This window comes from Lygodium microphyllum, chromosome 6, assembly GCF_053477565.2.
Source record: "Lygodium microphyllum isolate KBCC chromosome 6, Lygodium_microphyllum_v1.1.10, whole genome shotgun sequence".
In the NCBI taxonomy this organism is placed as follows: domain Eukaryota; kingdom Viridiplantae; phylum Streptophyta; class Polypodiopsida; order Schizaeales; family Lygodiaceae; genus Lygodium; species Lygodium microphyllum.
Genome location: NC_141140.1, coordinates 101975172 through 101995503, shown reverse-complemented (window position 1 = coordinate 101995503; position 20332 = coordinate 101975172). Strand labels below are relative to the sequence as shown.

The 20332-nt window shown below is 38.8% G+C and overlaps 1 protein-coding gene across 3 annotated transcripts in view; it reads right to left on the bottom strand.

Annotated features, from left to right (window-relative positions):
- LOC148034878 (uncharacterized) overlaps positions 1–20332 on the bottom strand; it is a 49838-nt gene that overhangs the window by 10473 nt on the left and 19033 nt on the right. For 2 of the 3 annotated variants that reach the window (XM_087679812.1, XM_087679813.1), the window contains exons 2-4: positions 13723–13973; positions 13348–13458; positions 13168–13246 (exon numbers count right to left, since the gene is read on the bottom strand). In XM_087679812.1, the coding sequence (XP_087535938.1) occupies positions 13182–13246; positions 13348–13458; positions 13723–13915 (369 nt within the window). In that variant the 5' untranslated portion in view covers positions 13916–13973 and the 3' untranslated portion in view covers positions 13168–13181. Of the gene's footprint in view, positions 1–12670; positions 13247–13347; positions 13459–13722; positions 13974–20332 lie in introns of those variants that run through there. The other variant, XM_087679811.1, reaches the window with a different exon arrangement.

The following is a 20332-nucleotide window of genomic DNA, read 5'->3' as shown; positions in this document are numbered from 1 at the left end:
TCTCTCTCTCTCTCGTAATGGGTTGTTTATATTAATTACGAAAAAAGTTACAAGATAACAAGATTACAAAGTGGCTTAGGCCATTGTATATAAGCCAATTACAATGGATTCAACAACCAGAAAAGGATGAGTGTGCAAGAGGCACCTCGGGACTAATTGACACACACGATTAAGAGCGTTGAAAAGATTTGGTTGCAAGGGTTGGGCCTTCACTACCAATGTCTCCAGTACACCATCTTCAAAGAAGTCTCCTAGCACTACAGAAGAATTGGGTCGTTGAGGATCAACCTAGGAGGAAGGTCCATCTGCAAGATGGAAGGTAGAACTTGGGTACTTGCGATCCCACGGAGTAACCACTCAACCATTAACATCAAAGGCTAGGAGGGCTGGTGGATCATGTGCGGGCTGCTGTTGTTGCGGCTCCTTGGGAGGCTATGGACCCTTGGGAGTAGTAGAAACTGAAGCAATCCGCACATCTCAATGACATGAATAAATGCGGAGAGGCTCTCTCTCTCTCTCTCTCTCTCTCTCTCTCTCTCTCTCTCTCTCTCTCTCTCTCTCTCTCTCTCTCTCTCTCTCTCTCTCTCTCTCTCATGCACACTACTCTTGATGTGCGAATCACAATTCACAAGTTGTCAACCCCCGTGGGCTATCGTGAGCTCGTTCGGAGTGAGAGGTTCACACTTGGTGCATCATCAACAATCAAATTTCAACCTTCGATTATAAATTCCAAGGTGTCTACTAACCATGCGCACTACTTTCAATTTCCTTTAAATTATAAGAAATTTGTGCAACTTGGAGCAATGTTGGGGCATAAGGGGAAAATTTTGCACATATGGAGCAATTTGGGACCCAAATCGTCCCCTTGTTGATTGCCCCAAATTGGCCAATTTTCCCAAATTGCCCCTATTACCCCAAATTGCTCCATTGCCCCAAAGTGTCTACAATTGAGGCCTGAATTACCCCCAAATCCGGGGCATATTGGATCTGAAATTGCCACTAAATTTGGGGCATTGCGGCTCAATCATTACCCCAAATTTGGGCGTGATTCAGCAGAGATTCACAGCTCAAATCTTGCTGCAATGTCCACATATTTTGGGCAACTTGTGACAATTTGAGGTATTTAAAGCATCTATGATTCAGGCTGCAATCTCCCCCAAATTTGGAGCTTTCTCAGCAAGGATTGGGGTCCAAATTTGGCTGCAATGTGATATGCCCAAATTTGGGCGATTCGGGATTTGAAATTGCCCCCAAATTTGGAGCATTTTGAATCAGACATTGCCCCAAATTTGGGGCATTTTCAGCAAAGGAATGCAGGCTGAAATAGCACCAAAATTTGGGTATTTTTACTAGACACATGCATGCTGAAATTTGGGCTGCAATTTTCTGCAATTTCATTAAACTTTACTGGTTATTTGTCACTTTTCATATAGATGGCAGCATTGACATCTATGGGATCTTCATCATCCTTAGCAAATACTTCATGAACAATTGGACAAAGTTGAAGCACTACTTGGTCATGGTGGAATGAGGTAGATGCAAGGGTGTCATTGAGAGATGGATGGGGCTCGCCCTTGGAAATGCAGGCTTTCCCTTATGCTCGCACTAGACTAGTGGGGCTGATAAAGTGAGAGCCCATCTTTTGCATGAGGAGGGGAAAGAGGCACGTTTTTGCACCAATGTATCAATTGAGAAAAGACACAAGTTGCTTGATCGTGTAGCCACTTCTATGGGGAATACACATGCCATGAGGACACCAAACAAAGGCCAGTAGGGCATGGTGCTTCATGCTGAAGACCACTAGGATTAGCGGCTACGAAGTTTTCCCATGGACCATTAGTGGTAGCAAGTCATGATATTAGACAACATTCTTTGCATAGTTCATGGGAACCAAAGAAAAAAGAGGAAACAGATGCAATAGTGGCACATTACACTTTCTCTATCATGATTATATTTCATTCAAATCAATCAAGTCACCGTATTTTTTAAATATGGTGATGAAGATTGCGAATATGAACCCGCATATAGGCCCCCTTCATCAGAAACTATCAGGACTACTTGCTTCAGAAGGAGAAAACAGCCACAGAGATTACAATAGCAAATAATCGCAATCAATGGGCAAGAAATGGAGTGACATTGATAGCAAATGGATCAACTAGAAAGAGTGCACATGTATTGGCATCTGAGTGGTGCAAGGCAATGCAGGCTCTTGAGGCAAAAAATGTACGCTGATTGGAGACAAACACAATCCACCAAAGACACAAGGGTAGTTGAAGAATATCCACAGAAGCAGCTAGAGGTGATGAGTAGGTAGTAGCATGCAATGGAGCTGGCAGCCATGTCATGATAAGGGATGAACTAGGATAGATTGGGATGCAACTAACCTAGCACACTCTCTATTCATAATGATGGAACCAGCCAAAAGTGGGGAGTTTGCATATGAGACAACGAAACACACAATGCATTTGAGTTTTGGGGCTACTTAATAAGCTAATGTAGGTTTAATGTGTAATGCACCTTTTTTAGTTTACCATCCCCTCCTAAGCCTAGAACCAAAACTAGGAGAGATTGCCAAGCAAATCTCATCCCATTGTACGTTGAGAGGTCCCACCCCAAAGCAGCCAAGGTATCGTTTAATGGGTGTATGTCAACTGCCCAAGAACCTACCAAGACTACAAAGGCGATGGCTAACTTCCCTCGAGGCCACTCCAAAGAGGCCAAGATATTGAACAAAGGACGCTTATCAGCTACCTAGTCACATGGCCTACCAAGACCTATAAAGGCAATATATTAATCACTTTGAACCTTTCCTTTTGGGTGGCTAAAGAAAGAGTGTTCGTTGGGAGAAAGCAATGGTTAACTCACAAATCACAAAAACAAAGAGGATGTACAAAGTCACCTGCAAGGGTATCAATGATGAAGTGAATGATGGATAGAGGTATATAAGGTTATGGACATGACAAAACTAAAGATGAAGATTGCTTGGGATCCAATGGGAGCAAGGTGCTCATAGGTGCTTTGCTCAATGAGATATATAGAGTAATGTTACACAATGCAAATAAGAAAGATACCACTTGGACAGTGTGCCTCATGGGGAAAATTGTTCACTTGCACAAGTGCCTTTTAACAAAAGATGATAATGATCATGCAATCCAAAGAGTAGGTACAACAAGGAAGGGATCTCGATATCAAGGACAAGAAGACAATGCCAAAACCTGAAGATAGAAAATGAAGGATAGAAAATCCCCCCTCAACCATGAATATCGTGTTAGGGAACATTTGCGTCATCCATATGTGAAGAAATGCTCTAAATGCAGAAAACACAAGACCAATCGTACAACAAAGAACAAACTGATAACACATAACATAATTAGGGTTAGGGTAACTCAAAGACAGTGAACACAATGAATAATGAAGTGAATGACTACTAAATATACAGTGCTCATGCAACAAACACACTACGCAGTGAATACTGAATCTTGAACTCTTGTATCTCTAGGATCAAGGCAGAGGTTATGAGCTGGACAACGTATCGTACTCCGAACAAATCCCAAAGCGCAATAAGGCAATCTCCGTGTATCGAACAACAGCAAACGCAGCCAAAGAGGCTAGATCTAATACAAACAGGGAGTGAAGAGAGAGAAAAACCAAAAACACAGGTACCTAAGAAGAGAGAAAAACTGAGTGACGTTGGAAATAGTAGATGACTGTGCAAGAAGTGTAGGCAATAGCTGAAGGAGAGAGGAACTCAGCAAACATAGATTCTATATGATGACGACAGTTTTTTATTGATGGCGATAGGTCCAACTGATGATGTCACAAACAAATGAAAGGTTCTAACAATAGGCAACAACTCCGAGGTACTAAGCGACAGCTCTTAGATGTAGGTGACAACTCACAAGTGGAGACAAAGGCTGAAATCAAGCGCCAAATGATAGCATATAGCAAGGGGAAGGTTTGACCGCAATGTCCTTTGCGAATAGGATGTGAGCAACAGAGATACAGCTCTTGAAACCTACAAAAACAAGATTAAGTGAGAGTAGTCGGCTGTATACCTATTTATAGAAAGTTTGGGGCACCCAAATTAGGATTTTGGATATGGAACATAGTGACTCTCTAAGATCGCGTTTCTTTTTAAAAGAATAAGGCTTCTTTCATGAATTAAGCATGTTTTGGAACTGTTGAAGTCAAGTTAATGCAATTTTAGCTCACACCCTCTCTCAAGCCCAAAACTGAGCCATAAGAAATAAGCCCTTTCATTTATTTTGGCAATGGTTATCTTATGAAAGGAGCCCAAGTGATCACCCTAGAGAGACCAAGGCATCGAACAAAGGGTGCTCGTTGGCTGCCCAAGGGCCTATTAAGTCTTGCAAAGGTAGAGGGAATCAACAATGGACACTTTTTTTCTTTTTTCAATGGATTTGGTTTAATATTTCATAAGATTTAGTATTAAGTGAGGATTGCAAATCAAGGTTCCTTCCAATGAGCCACTATGCACTGAAATATACGAAATAAGGATGGATTCTTTTTCCATTTCTTTATCATTTTTCTCTTCTCATACCTTCTCTATCTCTCTTTCTCGCTCCACTATCTTCATAAAACAAGCAAAATAATCCCACACACTACTAGGATAAGGACCTAGGGATTACCAGGGGAGGAGAGGAGGGATAGTAATCATATGAAAAATATATGGAGAGAAGCACGACTACGCGGGAGCAAGCAAGACAAGCAAAGCCAACATGCAAGTATAGGGATAAAAACTGCCATAAGAGATTACCATGTGCAATGCCACAAGTATGGTGGATTCAGAGTCGACCACTCCAAGGGTAACCGGAAAGGAAAAAATGCACACATATACATGTTTACATGAACAGTGCCAATGCATGGGAAAATACAAAGGAAGATGCAAGCTTTCATACTCATGTAGAGTGCAATACAACAATGTCACTTGGACAATGACCTCGCAAGAAAATTGTTCACTTGCCCAAGCATCCTTTTACAATCATATCATCTTAACAATGTGGATAAAGTTACAAATGTCCATAATGTACAATATAAAATAAACAAATGTCTGAGAGAAAAACTGTGAGCATCATCACTGTAACTATCAAGAGAAGAAAACCGTCCTCTCACAAATTGAATGCAAAAGTAAGACGGAAACACCATCTCCCCATCAATCTGGAAAAATAGAAGAGAGTGTATCCAAGCCAATCCGAGAAAGAATGTGCTGTAAAACCAGCATGTTAACCACCTAGGTAAAAACATCTACAAATTGTCACTAGAAGGCACAAACTCTAGACGAATAGTGCCTAGCTCAACCTACTCTCTGGTGAAGTAAAGCAAGGGCAATGGCACTCTGATTGTCGCAATAGACAACTGTAGGCATAAGGAAGCTGAAGTGTAGCTAGCAAGTTCCTTGCATACATGGCCTCTGGTATCATTGAAGAGAGCTTGATACTCCACCTCAACCATGAAAGCTACTGCTTTTAACTAGCTTAAGAGATGGGTGTGGTGCCCAAGGTGTAGAGATAGCCACCATGGAAATGTCAAATGTTAAGATCTCTCAACCAGTTAGAATCCCCCGTAAGCATAAATCATGACCATAAGTTAGTTCATAATTATGGATACACGTTAAATATCTTAATATACGAAGACAAGCAATCTAATGAGACATTCTAGGTGCATTAAAATACTAACTAAGCAAACTAGCTGAGTATGTAAGAGTTCGCCTAGTATGAATTAACCAAAGTTGTTTCTCTACAATAAAACAGTAGGTATGAGCATCAAAAGATTGACCCAGGGTATCCTTATGCAGATCAAATCAAGAGACGTGGCCCCTAGCCGTGTCTGATCAGTGCAATACTATTCCACCAACTATAGGGCGTACATCAACAGTGACAGAAAGATACTTCCCTCGAATCAAATAATCTCTATCCTCAAGAAATAAAACAATAAACCTAAGTCAGTCATCTCATATGTATTGCAAAGCTTTGCCTTGATTTCCATGATGGCCACAGATTCTAACCCAATGAGAAGTATATCATCAACGTACAACAAGATATAGTTGACCCTTGCACTAGTGGTACACACATATAGATTTGGATCATAGGGGGTAGAATGATATTCATGAGTTCGTAAGAACTCGTCCATCTTGTGATATCAAGACCTTAGTGCTTACTTGAGCCCATAAAGCACTTTATGCAAGTGAAATACCTTATTATTCCGATCAGCAGAAGAAAAGTCGAGAAGCTGCTCCACATAGACTTTCTCCTCCAAATAACCATTCAGAAAGGCACTTTTGATGTCCATCTAGTAGATCAACCAACCATGGTGAGTGGAGAGCGCAATCAACAAATGAAACGATATCAACCAAGCAGTAGGTGCAAAGATTTCTTCATAGTCAATGCTGTGCTTTTACTTAAAACCCTGCACTACAAGGCGAACCTTATATTTGTCTAAAGTACCATCTACCTTTAGTTTGGTCCTAAAAGTCCACTTCGTCCCAATGACCGGCTTGTGACAAGAACCATCCACCAAAGTCCAAGTCCCATTTCATTCAATACTATCTAGTTCCTTCTCCATGGCCTTACACCATAGAGGGTCTTGGAGAGCCTCTTGCACACTGTTTGGCTCAGAATGTGCAATGTAATCAGCTATAAACAACGATGCATGTGAAGCCTAAGGGACAAGCCGAGTAGACCTTCTAGGGCATTCCGAAGTGGAATTCGATGGAAAAATCACCGAATTCCACATGGTCTACTAATACTAGTGAGGTAACGGTTCTCATGAAGAGGACCTCGAAGCTGTGTCTACAAGAAGGTAAGAATACAATAGACCTGGCTCAGAATGCACGATCTTATCCAATGTGAACAGAGGTGAGAATACAAAGTACGATGCAGAAGATTGCATAATGCCCCTTCCATTGAAGACGACATCCCTCCTCTCAATCACCTTGTTTGTACGAGAATTGAACAAACGGTAGGCTTTCACTTTAGAAGAATAGCCCACAAAGATCAAGAGATCTGCTCAAGAGGTGAGCTTTTCTATCTTGTCATCTGAAGTGTGCGTATAAGTATGACTACTGAAGACTCTAAAGTGAGAAACAATAGGCCGAGAGCCAAAAAATGTATTGTACGGGATCTTTTTAGGGACCACCGCAATCAAACATCGATTAAGGATGTATATCGAAGTGTTAATAGCCTCAACCCAAAGGCGCTCAAGGAGCTCTACTACAAACAATATAAAGTCTAACATATTCATGACTATTCGGTTCCTACACTCTACGACTTCATAGGGGAGTTGGTAGAGGTGAGCTGGCGTACAATGTCCCACTCTGGTATAAAATCAGAGAACTAGTGGAAAGTAAACTCGCCACCTAAATCGTTACTCATAGTACCCACACGATGACCAGTTTGGTTATGAAGCAACAGCATCCAAGCATTGAATTAAGTAAAGGTATCTAACTTGTGCTTGAGAAAGTACATCCACATGTACCTAAAGAAATCATCCAACTATCAAAAAGAAATACATCGCACCATTTAAGGCGGCAATGGATGTGAAACCACAAAGATCTACATAAACGAGCCGAAGGAGTTTCTTAGCATGGGTGGTAGATTGCCGACGAAAGAGTGTACAATAATGCTTACCTAGCTGACATGCTTTACAAACCTCTCAAGATAGTTTGAGGCGCGGAATGCCCTCAACCATCCCCTGAGGTAACAACTCATAAAGAGAGACATAGCCAAGATGTCCTAAGTGAAAACGTTAAAGATGCTCAAAGTTCATGGGCTCTCGTGTGGTGGCCAAGGCTTGGAAGCGATAGAACTCCGAATCATCGATTGTCGACTTAGTAAGAAAATGAGTCATGTTGTAAAGGTCATTAGGCTATGCCTTGCCGCAAGCAATCATGAAACCAATTTGAGAGTCTACGGCCTTGACTATGGTCGTTGTGAAGAAAACTGCTCACCCCAACTAGCAAAGCTACTAAATGAATAGCAAGTTCACCCAAGCTGTGGAACATGATAGATATCATCCAACGAAGTAAATTCCGAATCCTAGTAAGTGAAAAATTTGAGGTAACCATGGGCCTGAATCTTGACTAAGGAGTTATTTTCTATGCAAACTCTCTCGGTTGCACAGACTTGAGAAATAAAAATGCCCTCTATACGAGAGGAGGCAACTCACAGATCTGAATAAGACTTGCATCCAATGTCTTTAAGGAGATGACATGGGCCTCTACAAACCAGTCCGACAAACCCTTTGGAGTTGAGTAGTTTGTTGTGACTGTGTTAGCCGACCGATGGTAGTATGAGTCTAGCCTCGCCACTGCTCTTGCTGGGCATTGCCACCACCTTATTTCCCCTGTTAGGGTTACTTGACTAGGGTGCGAAAGTCTAATTCTTAGATTTTGGTTGTATGTCTCTTGCCTTAAATCGACACTCGTCATCATAATGGCCAACCTTTTGACAATGTTGGCAATGCCTTTTCTTATTAAGTACATTCTACCATCTAGGTTTAAAAGTAGATTTTGTGGTTCCTTAGGATTCACTAGCCTTGTTTTGATTTTGATTTTAATTTGAATTTTGTTTGTCCTTGCCTTGCAGCCCCTTTTGAGAAGATGCAATGAGAGCTCCCTCTATCGAGGACGTCTTGTGAAATTGATTGAACAACCATGCATAACGCAATAGCTGACACTCAAACTCATAAAATGTGGGCATTTTAGACTATGAAATCACCTACCGCACAATTTTTTCTTGGCAGCTGCTTAAGGAACAAGGTAATGTGATTGTCACACGACTTAGGAGCCCTAGTGATTAAGAACTCAATGAGGAGACACATATACTCAATCAACTTGACTATCACATCATCCTGGTCTGTGATTTTAAAGTTTTGGAGCTCATGATCCAAATTAATGCAATGAGTCCTATCTCGAGTTACATACCAGTTAATCAACTGTGTCTAACACTTGGATACTAAGTCGAAATGCTGAAGCTGAGAGTGAAACTCAAGCAATAAGCCCTACATAAGCTCAACAATAGTAGAGACATTACGAGCCTTCCATGAGTACACAACCTCGCATGGAACAAGTATAGGATCAAATTGGGATTCCAACCCCTGCACTAAATCCCATAGGTTCTAAAAGTCTAATATATGCCTTAAGTTTTGACCCGTTGAAATGAGTCTTGTCATTAAAAGCATGCTTGGTGGATGAGGAGCTAGAACCATGAGATGTCTGTAAAGATGGATAGATAGGGTAGGGTGGAGGATAAGATGGTAGTAGTGGTGGTGGATAAGGAGAAGGGGATAATGGTGGATAGATAGTAATAGGTTACCGTTGTCTAATGAGTGTCAATTGATGTGGAGGTACCGAAACTATCATAGTTTCATATGGTACCATAGTTGAAGGTGGAGACATTGGGACACCATAGCCCTATCCAAATGCTAGCTGGGGCACAACATAATGATCGTATAGTCCACTAGGTAATGCCATAGAGGCAAACTACGGTACTAAATGATTCACACTTGAGTATGTCTGGGATGCACTCCCAGAGGGGCACAACATAATGATCGGATGGTCCATTAAGTAATGCCATGGAGGCAAACTGTAGTATTAAATGATCTAGACTTGAGTATGTCTAGGATAGTCCACTAGGTAATGCCATGGAGGCAAACTGTGGTACTAAACGATCCACGCTTGAGTATGTCTAGGATGCACTCCCAAAGGGATAACCCGAAAGTGTGTGTGGGAGATCGAACCTCCATCACAAGTACACTACCCAGAAAGGGATATATAGAGATTCTAAAGGCTGTGTCTAAATGTGTAAAACCCCTCCATGTGGTATATGAAGGTAAATGTGGTATACTTAATGAAAGTAGAAAGAAAGGTGCAACAGAAGATAAGGGAGGGATGGGTGGGAGCCCAAATGGATTAGTGATAGATGTTGTTGTGAAAAACATTGTTGGTTTCTTTTGTCCATTAAATGCATTAGATAAAGATGCACATGCTCCAAATTGACCATGAGAAATAAAATTATTTGAAAGAAAAAAATAACATGAATACTTACAAGTTTTTCTTTAAGCTTCTTACCTAGTTTTGAGTTCATAAAGAAATGCATGTCTTCCTCATCACTCAGAAACTAAAGATTATTTTGAAGAGTCTCTTCTTGACGAGTATCCCCCTATCCAATAGAAAATAGTGATTCAATTGGCATAGAATCTAACATAATAGGGTTCGTTTACCTGGCATTGGAGAAAAGAAGTATTGTGAAAGTGAAATGTAAACCAAGCCAAGTTCCACTTGCGGATGGTTAGCCCATAGTGGAGATTCCGAAGGTCTTGCAAGATCAATAGTTCTGTGCATCAAATCTAAAGGAGATAACATAGACTTACCTTCAACCTCCTGTTGAGCCCTATGCATAAGGATGAGATCATACTCAATGGTGGAAATCTGATATGGTCTGTGGACTCCATGGTAGTCTGATGGTTCTTCGCCCATGTTAGATCGCGCAGTAGCAAGCTGGGAGGCCCACTCCTAATCAATTCTGCCCATGTTTAGCTGTGGAAATTGAAGTAATGGTGTAAATGCATTCGAAGTCATCTGACCCTTCTATTATTCTTACTTTTGCAAATGAGCTTTCCGATCAAAGACGAAAGGTTTCTCAAAGAGTATCTGGCTCTGATACCATGTGAAGAAACGCTCTAAACACAAAAAACACAAAATCAATCATATGACAAAGCACAAATTGATAACACAAAACACAATTAGGATTAGGGTAACTCTGAGATAGTGAACACAATGAAAAGTGAAGTAAATGACTATTGAATATACAATGCTCATGCAGCAAATACACTATGCAATGAATATTGAACCTCAAACTCTCGTATCTCTAGGATCGAGACAAAGGTTATGAGCTGAAAAGTACATTGTACTCTGCACAGATCCTGAAACGTAGCAAGATAATCTCCGTGTGTCAAACAATAGCAAACACAACCAAAGAGACTAGATTTGATACAGATAGGTAGTGAGAAGAGAGAAAAACAAAAAATGCAAATACTTGAGGATACAGAAAAACTGGGCGACAATTGGAAATAGTAGACCACTATACAAAAAGTGTAGGCAACAGCTAGAAGAGAGAGAAACTCAGCAAATGCAAATTCTGGATTATGGTGACAATGTCTGACTAGTGGTGACAAGTCCAGTTGATAACATCAACAGCAACAAACACAAGGTTTTGACAGTAGACAACAGCTCCAAGGCACCATGTGACAACTCTGGGTTGCAGACAACAACTCATAGGTGGAGATGAAGACTGAAGTTAGATGCCAAATGATAGCATACAACAAGGGAAATGTTTGACCACAATGTCCTCCATAAACAGGGTATAGGTACCAGAGATGCGGCTCCTAAAACCTATAAAAACAAGGTTGAGAAAGAGTGGTAGATTGTTGCATGCCTATTTATAGAAAGTTTGGGGCACCCAAATTAAGGTTTTGCATATGGGACATAGTAACTCTGTAAGATTGCGTTTCTTTTTTTTTTAAATAAGGTTTCTTCATTAATTAAGCATGTTTTGGGGCTATTTAAGTTAGGCTAATGCAATTTTAACTAACATCATTGTCATCTCTTGCCTATAAGCCTGAGTTAGAGTCAAACGAGGACATTAAGAGCTCTAACATTTTGTCTACTTGTCATTTTATGTGTTTTGATGGAGGTGGCACCGTTGCATTTCAGTTGTAGACTGTTTTAGAGTGTGCTCACATTGGCTTTTCATTATTTCCAACTAGTACATTTTAGTTTTTCGCCTGCCCCACCTGCATTCACACTGCAAAAGCTGGTGACCAGGTTTTGCACTTGGTGGGTGCATTAAATGCAGTTTCCCAGCATGAGTTGGCCATTTTCTAGGCAGATGACCAACATTTAAAGCTGGTCAGCCAGATTTCCTGCATGTTGAGGTAGCTAGACGGCCAGTTTGCGGCTGCACAGCCTATTTACAGCAGACCCTATCACTTGGCTGGTTATCACTCTCATCAGCCAGTGTATTCTCCATCATCAGCCTGATCCAGTGTCCTCTCTGTCATCTGCCTGATCTGGTGCCCTTGCTGATGCTTCAAGCTGCGTATCAATCCGCTTTGTATTTGACATTCTATTCAGATCAGTGCAGATTTCTCCTTCCATTCTCTGCATTTATTTCAGCCTCTCTCTTTGTGTTCATGGTCGCCTTCTATTGCATACTCTCGCATGGTGTTATCGCCAAAAGAGGAAGATCTAGGGGTCCTACGAAGAGGAGACCAAACTCTACTTGCTGATTAGTGCAGATTTGTCATGAAGATTGGTCATTTAAGAGGGGGTGTCTGTTGTTTGATGTTGGCAACTGTCAACAGCATCCTCATGCCCTAGTTCCATCAAACATGGTTTTTTCTTCTTCTTCTTCTTTTTTTTTTGGGGGGGGGGGGGGGGGGGGGGGGGGGGGGGGATTGCTAGCATAATATGCTTCCCTTAACTTGCTAAATCCATCACAATGGCAATAAGTTGTACACACACTTAACAACTATTGGCTTTCCGGAGTTTCCTCTTGATACTTCACCCTACTTGTTTGATACATTACAAAACGTGTTCAAAACTTAGAAACATTAGTTCACACTTAAGCATTTCGAAACACTCCACCATGGTTTCATTGATCATTCTCTACTTTTGCTCAATAATTGATATTGTGTCTTGCAATAAAAATCAGCAAATTGCAGATTGTTAGCATTCCCCGACACAAAGGTCCATAAGACATCCAAATACAGCACATATAACAAACCTCCAAGAGGGAGGCAAATCATCTAAAGGGATATGTAAGTGAGATCATTGTCCACAAGTTGGAGGCTTGTGGGCTTTGGCTATTTGATCCATTGAAATTGACTTGATTGTCCTACTAATTTAAACAAACTTGTGTACTAAACATACTATGAGCTTGAAAGGTCTCTTGATGCATCCTAATGTAGGCCATACTTCCAGATAACCATCTGTTCATCAAAACCAAGACCTTCTGGCACTGCAAATCTCAGGCATTTTGCGATTATGTCTTCACATAATACTTGGAGAAAGTAGTCATGCAAACCATTGGAATCATCTCAGTGCCCTGCCATGTTCAATTGCAACGATTGTTAGTTCAGGATATGCACCTTCAGCGATTCAACTACTGGTCATCTCTGTTGTCTGTGTGGATAGAAGCACTGGATTGGCTTTTTGCCCATGTTATTCCTGGTCCAGAGTATTACAAACATGAGTATGAAGCTGACTGAGTCAAGTAAGTACACGTAAAGTTGAAGGAGCAAACCAACAGAGAGCTCTGAAATAGATACCTGACATGGAAGTGAGATGCAACTGTGAGCGTGGAGCCGCGTACTTCCAGGCATCTGCATCCAAAAGCTTCTCCTCTTTTCGCAAGGACTCCATAAGATCTTCCATCAGCGCTGAAAAGAGATGACATATGGGATTTGTTATAGGCACACCAAAAAAGGGGGCGGAAAACAGGCTGCCATCGCCATTTCGGACTAAATCAACAAATGCATCAAGATGAATGATGATTATTGTGATAATTAAGACCGAATGATGATTATCGTGATAATTAAGCAATGCAGCAAGATCGAGACGTGGTAAGGCCAAATAGCGAAGATGATTGTGGTAATCAAGTGGTCTATCTGAGGGTTAGTTACATTTCCCGCTGCGAGACGTACCTCTTTCGGTCTCCAGTTTGCGGTCCTCGTTGAAGGTGAGCTCGTCGGCGAGGTGAGCAAAGAGCTGGTCCTCGGCGAACTGCTGGACGGAGGTTAGGGCAGCGGCAGAAGAAGACGAAGAGGAAGAAGCCGAGGGAGGCTGTGGCCTTGACAGTGGCGATGGGAGAGAGGAGCTGCCACCTGCGCCCTGCATCTCTCTCCCTCTCTCGATGTATGTTTATGTATTCCTATAGGAAAACGGAATTGTACACCTAGAGAATAGAGAAAATTTGTAAGGAAATGTGAGTATAGGACCAACAACATCATCCCAAATAAGTTTTTAATTTTTAAGAAATAATATCGGCGTTTATGATTCTGGAAAATATAGTACTAACATTGATAATGTAAACTAGCTTTCTGCGCGTGCGAAGGTCGCTTCACGACAAATTCGGCAAGCAAAGTTAGCACAGCAACTTCGCTCAACAATCCATTTCTCATCTTTCTTTCTCCTCTTTTTCCTCTCTCTCTCTCTCTCCCCCAAATTCTCTGTCTATTTTCTCTCTCTCTCTGCCTTTTATTTTAGTTTATTTTTCTTTCCTTCTCTCTCTCTCTCTCTCTCTCTCTCTCTCTCTCTCCTTTTATTCTCCCCCTCTCTTTTCCTTCTCTCTTCCTCTCCTCTCTTTTCCTTTTTTTTCTTCTTCTCTCTCTCTCTCTTCATTCTCTTTTTAAATTTTTTCTTCTCTCTCTCTCTCCTCTCTTTTCCTTCTCTCTTTCTCCTTTATTTTTTATTCTCTCTCTTTTAAATTTTATCTTTTCTCTCTCTATAATTCTCTTTTTCTCTTTGCATATTCTCTCTCTGTCTTCTTCTTCTTCTTTCGCTTTCTTTCCCCCCCCCCCCTCAATCTCTCTTAAAGTACGTAAATTTTATATTTTCCCCTCTCTTTATGTTTATATTCTCTCTCTTTTTCGCCTCTCTCTCTCTCTCTGCCCCCTTTTCTTCTTCTCCCCTTTCTCCTAATTTTCCTTTTTTTCTTCTCTCCCTCTCTCCCTTTTAAATTTTATATTTTTCTTCTCTCTTTCTCTCTCTTTTAAATTTTATCTTCTCTCTCTCTCTTCCCCCCTCTCCTTCTCTCTCCCTTCCTTTCTCTCTCAAAAAATATTTTAATTTTAAAAAGAATTTTCTCTTTTCTATTTTTCCCCATCTCTCTTCCTCTGTTCCTCTTTCTTATTATTATTATTATTCTCTCTCTCTCTCTCTCTCTCTCTCTTAAATCTTATCTTTCCTCTCTCTATAATTCTCTTTCTCTTTGTTCCTTCTCTCTCTCCCTCCCTCTCCTCTTCTTTCTTTTTTGCTCTTTGTATATATATATATATATATCCCCTTATTTTAATTAAAAAGAAAGTTTCACCACTATAGCACACCACTTTAGGGGATTGCAAGATTACTTTGCTTCCCTTGAGTGAACCACTTATATATGCTTTCACACATCGTATAGTAACCAAAAACATTAAAATGCTATATCAGAAATATCCACATAATTAAACACAAATGTAAAATGTACCAAATGGATATATGTGTACTAAATTAATTGCAACTATGTAGTAGAAAGTCAAAAAACGCTTGCCACAACATGAGTTTAAAACAAGTGTAACAAGTATATTATCAATTGCCAGCCAATTACATAAATATCATCATTAAATGGAAAATCAAGCGCAAAAAGGACAATGTTTAGATGTGGAAGCTATAATGGACAACATAAAATCAAGTCAAATAGATACAAAAAAAAAGGTCACTCTGCACGAAATTAAGTTTTTGCTTTCTTGATGGCCATTGACACTAACTTGCTCCATGAGAAACTAAATGCACAATGGAGCAATGGCAAATGTAATTAATTGAGCCTTTGTAGTAGAAAAATCACTCCTTGTCTTGCTCCTTACAAACAAACATAATTCAAAATTAAGTATATTAAGTATTGGACATAGGCACATTCCACACGATGTATGCAAACTTATCAAACAAAATGTATAACTTTACATATGTACAAGATGTTGCTAGCACCCTTTAAAGCCAATGCAAGGTTACCAAGGACGATAAATCGTGCAACTCATACCTTGCCCAAGAATGCGATGTCCTATTTATATGGGAGTACGTCATTATAAGGCTAGGAAGATAAGGCATGGCACAAAAGCACTAAGTTTATATATCATACCTAATCTTGATATATAAATGATACAATGATTTAATAGCTCTTACGATTGCATAGTTATAGACCAAAGATCCTATACAAATGTATGTGATGTTGAAAAGTAGGATTGTGGTGATATGTAGGGGTGTTCATTTGTGAACCTAACCAAGATGTACATGATAAGAGAGATACTACCATAGATCTAATAGTTATTTAAAAATTCATATAATTGAATAATGCAAATTCTAACCTTACAAGTTTATTTTACAGTATGAATAACTAGATGAGTCTCCAACCAACATACTATCTAAACAATGAGAAGGTACTTTAACTGCACATTCATCAACCATTACATGCAAAACACAATTCAAAATAATGGTAAAAGTTATTGGTAAACTTCTTAAAATGAGCATTTGTTTATAGAATGCAAACAATGTTTTAATATGCATTTTTGTTTTAACAAAAATAATGCCAACAATTTGGAGCAAATGTAGCACAATATTAATACAAAAAGTAGAATGGCCTAGTCAAGTAAGTAATCTAGACATGTGTGACTAAAAGCAACATCACATTCTACTAAGAAACCTTTTGCAAAACATTCTTGCATACAATGTTGGTAGTGATGTGAGAATAAACATTTTATCATTAAGTAAACCATGAGATCATGAGGTGACTTAAGTCTTGAAAATGTAACATATAGTTGACCATGTATGAACACTGATGACTTCAAATAGTATGAACATTCATGGTTTCAAATAGAGGGCCATATTTGACAACATTTGACCTTGTGACTTGTTGGTTGTTATCATGGCAAACACTAATCAAACAAGAATTTGTCTACACCACCTGGCAAGTGGTAACTAACATGTATTAGGAATGAAAATAGTACTTGTAATAAATAGCCTCTTACCCACATTATCTCTGGGGCTTATCTCTATGTGTATGACTTTCATGTTAGATGCTTTGCTATTGATTATGCCTCTGCATAATCCTTTTGTAGGGTTCATATTCCTTAGTAAGTTAATAAATTATTTTTTTAATGGTAGAAAATGAAGTGAAAACCCCTCCCTAATGTCTGTGAAGTTCAAGTATTTGATTAAACGTCAAATGAAATCTCATTTTCTCTGTTATGAAGTCCACATTATAGAACTATATGTCTTCACCTAACATCATTTTCTCTGTTATGAAGTCCACATTATAGAACTATATGTCTTCACCTAACATCATTTATAATGCAAAATCATTCAATACTAACACCCTTCATATTCATGAAACAAGTGCTATGTGTTTATAAACAAATCATGCAAAATCACTCACAAAAAAAGGAAGTAAAAGGAATCCATCAAGCATTGGATGGGAACCCCCTCTAATATCATTGTAAGATCCAATTGCCTTATGTTAGAAATACCACATCCTTTATTTGATAGATCCAATTAATGAAGCCATTTTGTACAAGTACCTCACGAAGATTAGGAAGACAAGCTACAAGAGCTTGCTAGGAGTATTAGTTGTATAGATGAGGGAGTATGTGAGTTACTTGGTCAAATAAATGAGAATATACTTGCGATAGAGAGCACTTCCCCAAATGTGCAAGTTACCTCTTTTAAAGTTTGTCTTTATAGGTTTTTAACAATGCCGACCCACATGAGTCATCGCATAGGCTCATCCTCAAATCTATAGTTCACTTGACATATGTAATATTTGCAAGACATTTTTAAATGAGTCATCTAATGGAACTCTCAACTTTTTAATGTCTCTCTCTCTCTCTCTCTCTCTCTCTCTCTCTCTCTCTCTCTCTCTCTCATTTCAATATATCATGCTTGGATTAGACAATACTATTATTTACTTAAGATGATGCATTGCTTAGATGCAATTTAAGAAATAAATTTTGAAGATTTTACTAAAAAGTCAAAGTGCATAGGTTTCTCTTTATAAGGATGCAATTTTTCCTCTATAGAGGATTGAGTAAATATTGTAAGAGAGAGATAAAGGGAGGATCGTGTACAATAGCTTATAAAGGTAGTAGATGGTGTGCATTGATGTATGTGCGAGGATACAAAAATACTTCTTTTCACTTATGGTGATGCATCACTTGGATACGATTAACTTCAGTATTAATATATGAAATTTTTTGGCATTGTTTTCGATTATAATACACTTTTTGATTTGACATTTCTTTCTCATTGAAACATATGTCAAATTTTGTACTAAAACTAATATGAAGGTATTCTTTTCATTGTTATTTTATCTTGGGTCATCCCCAACAATGGTACTCTCGGTGCATTCTATGAGTAGAGATCACTTATTATTAGGTGTGCATAGGAAAATACTCAACATGACTAGAGCTAAATGTAGACACATCACAAGAGTTAAGGCAGAATTGCAACAACTAAAATACCTTACAAGAGATATATATGAATGCAATGCATGCAATCTCCAATTCAAACAACTTACCAAGTCGGTATCCAACGATATGACACACATAGAAGCAATATAGGTGTTCAAATACTAGGTGTGCTATGCCAACAAGGGCACAATGCAATTAAAACAAATCCAAATGGTGGATTAAGTGCATATAGGCAAATGCTTAATGTTACTAGAGCTAAACATAGGCACATGGCAAGAGCTAGAATAGTATTACAACAGTTGCAACAATCTACAAGAGATGAGATGGATACAATGTCGTGTGAGCCTCATTAGGGATTCTAAATGAGCTCAAAATCGATCAACAAGATAATGAAGATAGAAGCAATTTATAGGTTCAAATGCCAAGTGCATCATTTTACCTTTCTCTCCATGAATTCTTACCCTTACAAGTATTGGTACATTCCAAACAATACAAATATTGAGATACTATATGAACATTATGAAAACAATCCTACAATGTTTCTTCTTGAAAATGGTGGATTTTGTTCAATTCTCCATGAAATGCCACCTAATTTGAGAGTTCATCCATCAACAACTATTTTACTCTTCCAAGGACCAAATGTGCATACAATTGATACACTTTGTGAGGTTTGTGAGCATTGCATAGCTAACTTGTGGCAATTCGAAACAAAAAGTGTATGTTTTATTTCTATTGGAAAACATTAAGGTGGAGATGTACTTCTACTACTTTTACAACAACCTCCACAAACTCTATGTAGTTTGTTGGATGGCTGACATCTACAAAGTACATAATTCAAAAAAGCCATAAATGCATATAACAATGCTTTGGCATTGGTTTCAACGGGTACAAAATTTGATGAGCTTTTATCTCAAAATGGATCAATATATCATCGCATAAGTTTGATGCTTCCAAATGAGAATGAATGACAGATACCAAAGTTTGCACAACTTTATGTTTGTGATACTAAACATGAGCTATCAAATCACATGGGGATTCTTAAAATGAACCAAAAATGCCAAAGTTTGCATGATTTTATGTTTGTGATACTGAACATGAGCTATCAAATCACAAGGGGTTATGTTTGGCAAACTTTTTAGAAGGGCTTTAACAAATGATGCATGATCATAATGTTTATGCCCAAGCATTTAGAGCATTGGATGTAAACTTGCAAACCAATCCCTCTATGGAAATAAGAATGAAAATTTTTGAGAATCGGTCCACTTTTAGAAAGTATTATGTTCTAACTATGAGTGAAGTTGTTGCAATTATGCTTGGACAAGGTGATAATGATACATTTGAATATCGCAATATTTAAGTTTTTACACTCTACAATGGCATTTGATTACTATATCTAACCTACATAAGGCATATATACCTTTGTTGTATGTTCTTCTATTTCCAAATGGAGAGGATGGATCGCATATTCAAGTTCCTTATAGATATATAGGTCCTTAAATCCATAGTTCACTTGACATATATAATATTGGCAAGACTTTTTCTAATTAGTCAACTCTCAACTTTTTGATGTCTCTTTGGCACATTTTAAAATCATTCTTAATAGAACTTTTTAATAATCTCTCTCTTTCTCTCTCATTGCAATACATCATGCTTGGATAAGACAAGACTATTTTTTACCTAGGGGTGATGCATCGCTTAGATGCAATTAAGAAATAATTGAAAATTTTATTGAACAGTCAAAGTGCATACATTTCTCTCTATAAGGATACAATTGATCCTCTAGAGAGGATTGATAAAATATTATAAGAGAGATATAAAGTGAGGATCGTGTAAATAGCTTATAGAGGAAGTAGTTGTACAAAGAATAGAGTATGTGAGTTAACTCCTCACAAGAATGAGGGATTGCTTGCATCAAAGAGTATTGCCCTTAATGTGCATGTTACCTTACTTGCACCAAATAGTATTAGCCTGGATGTGCATCAAAGAGTTTGTTGTGCGTTAATTCATGTGCGAGGATAATACAATACCATTTTTCATTTACAGCGATGCATCGCTTGGATGCGATTAACTTTAGTATTAGTACATGAAACTTTTTGAC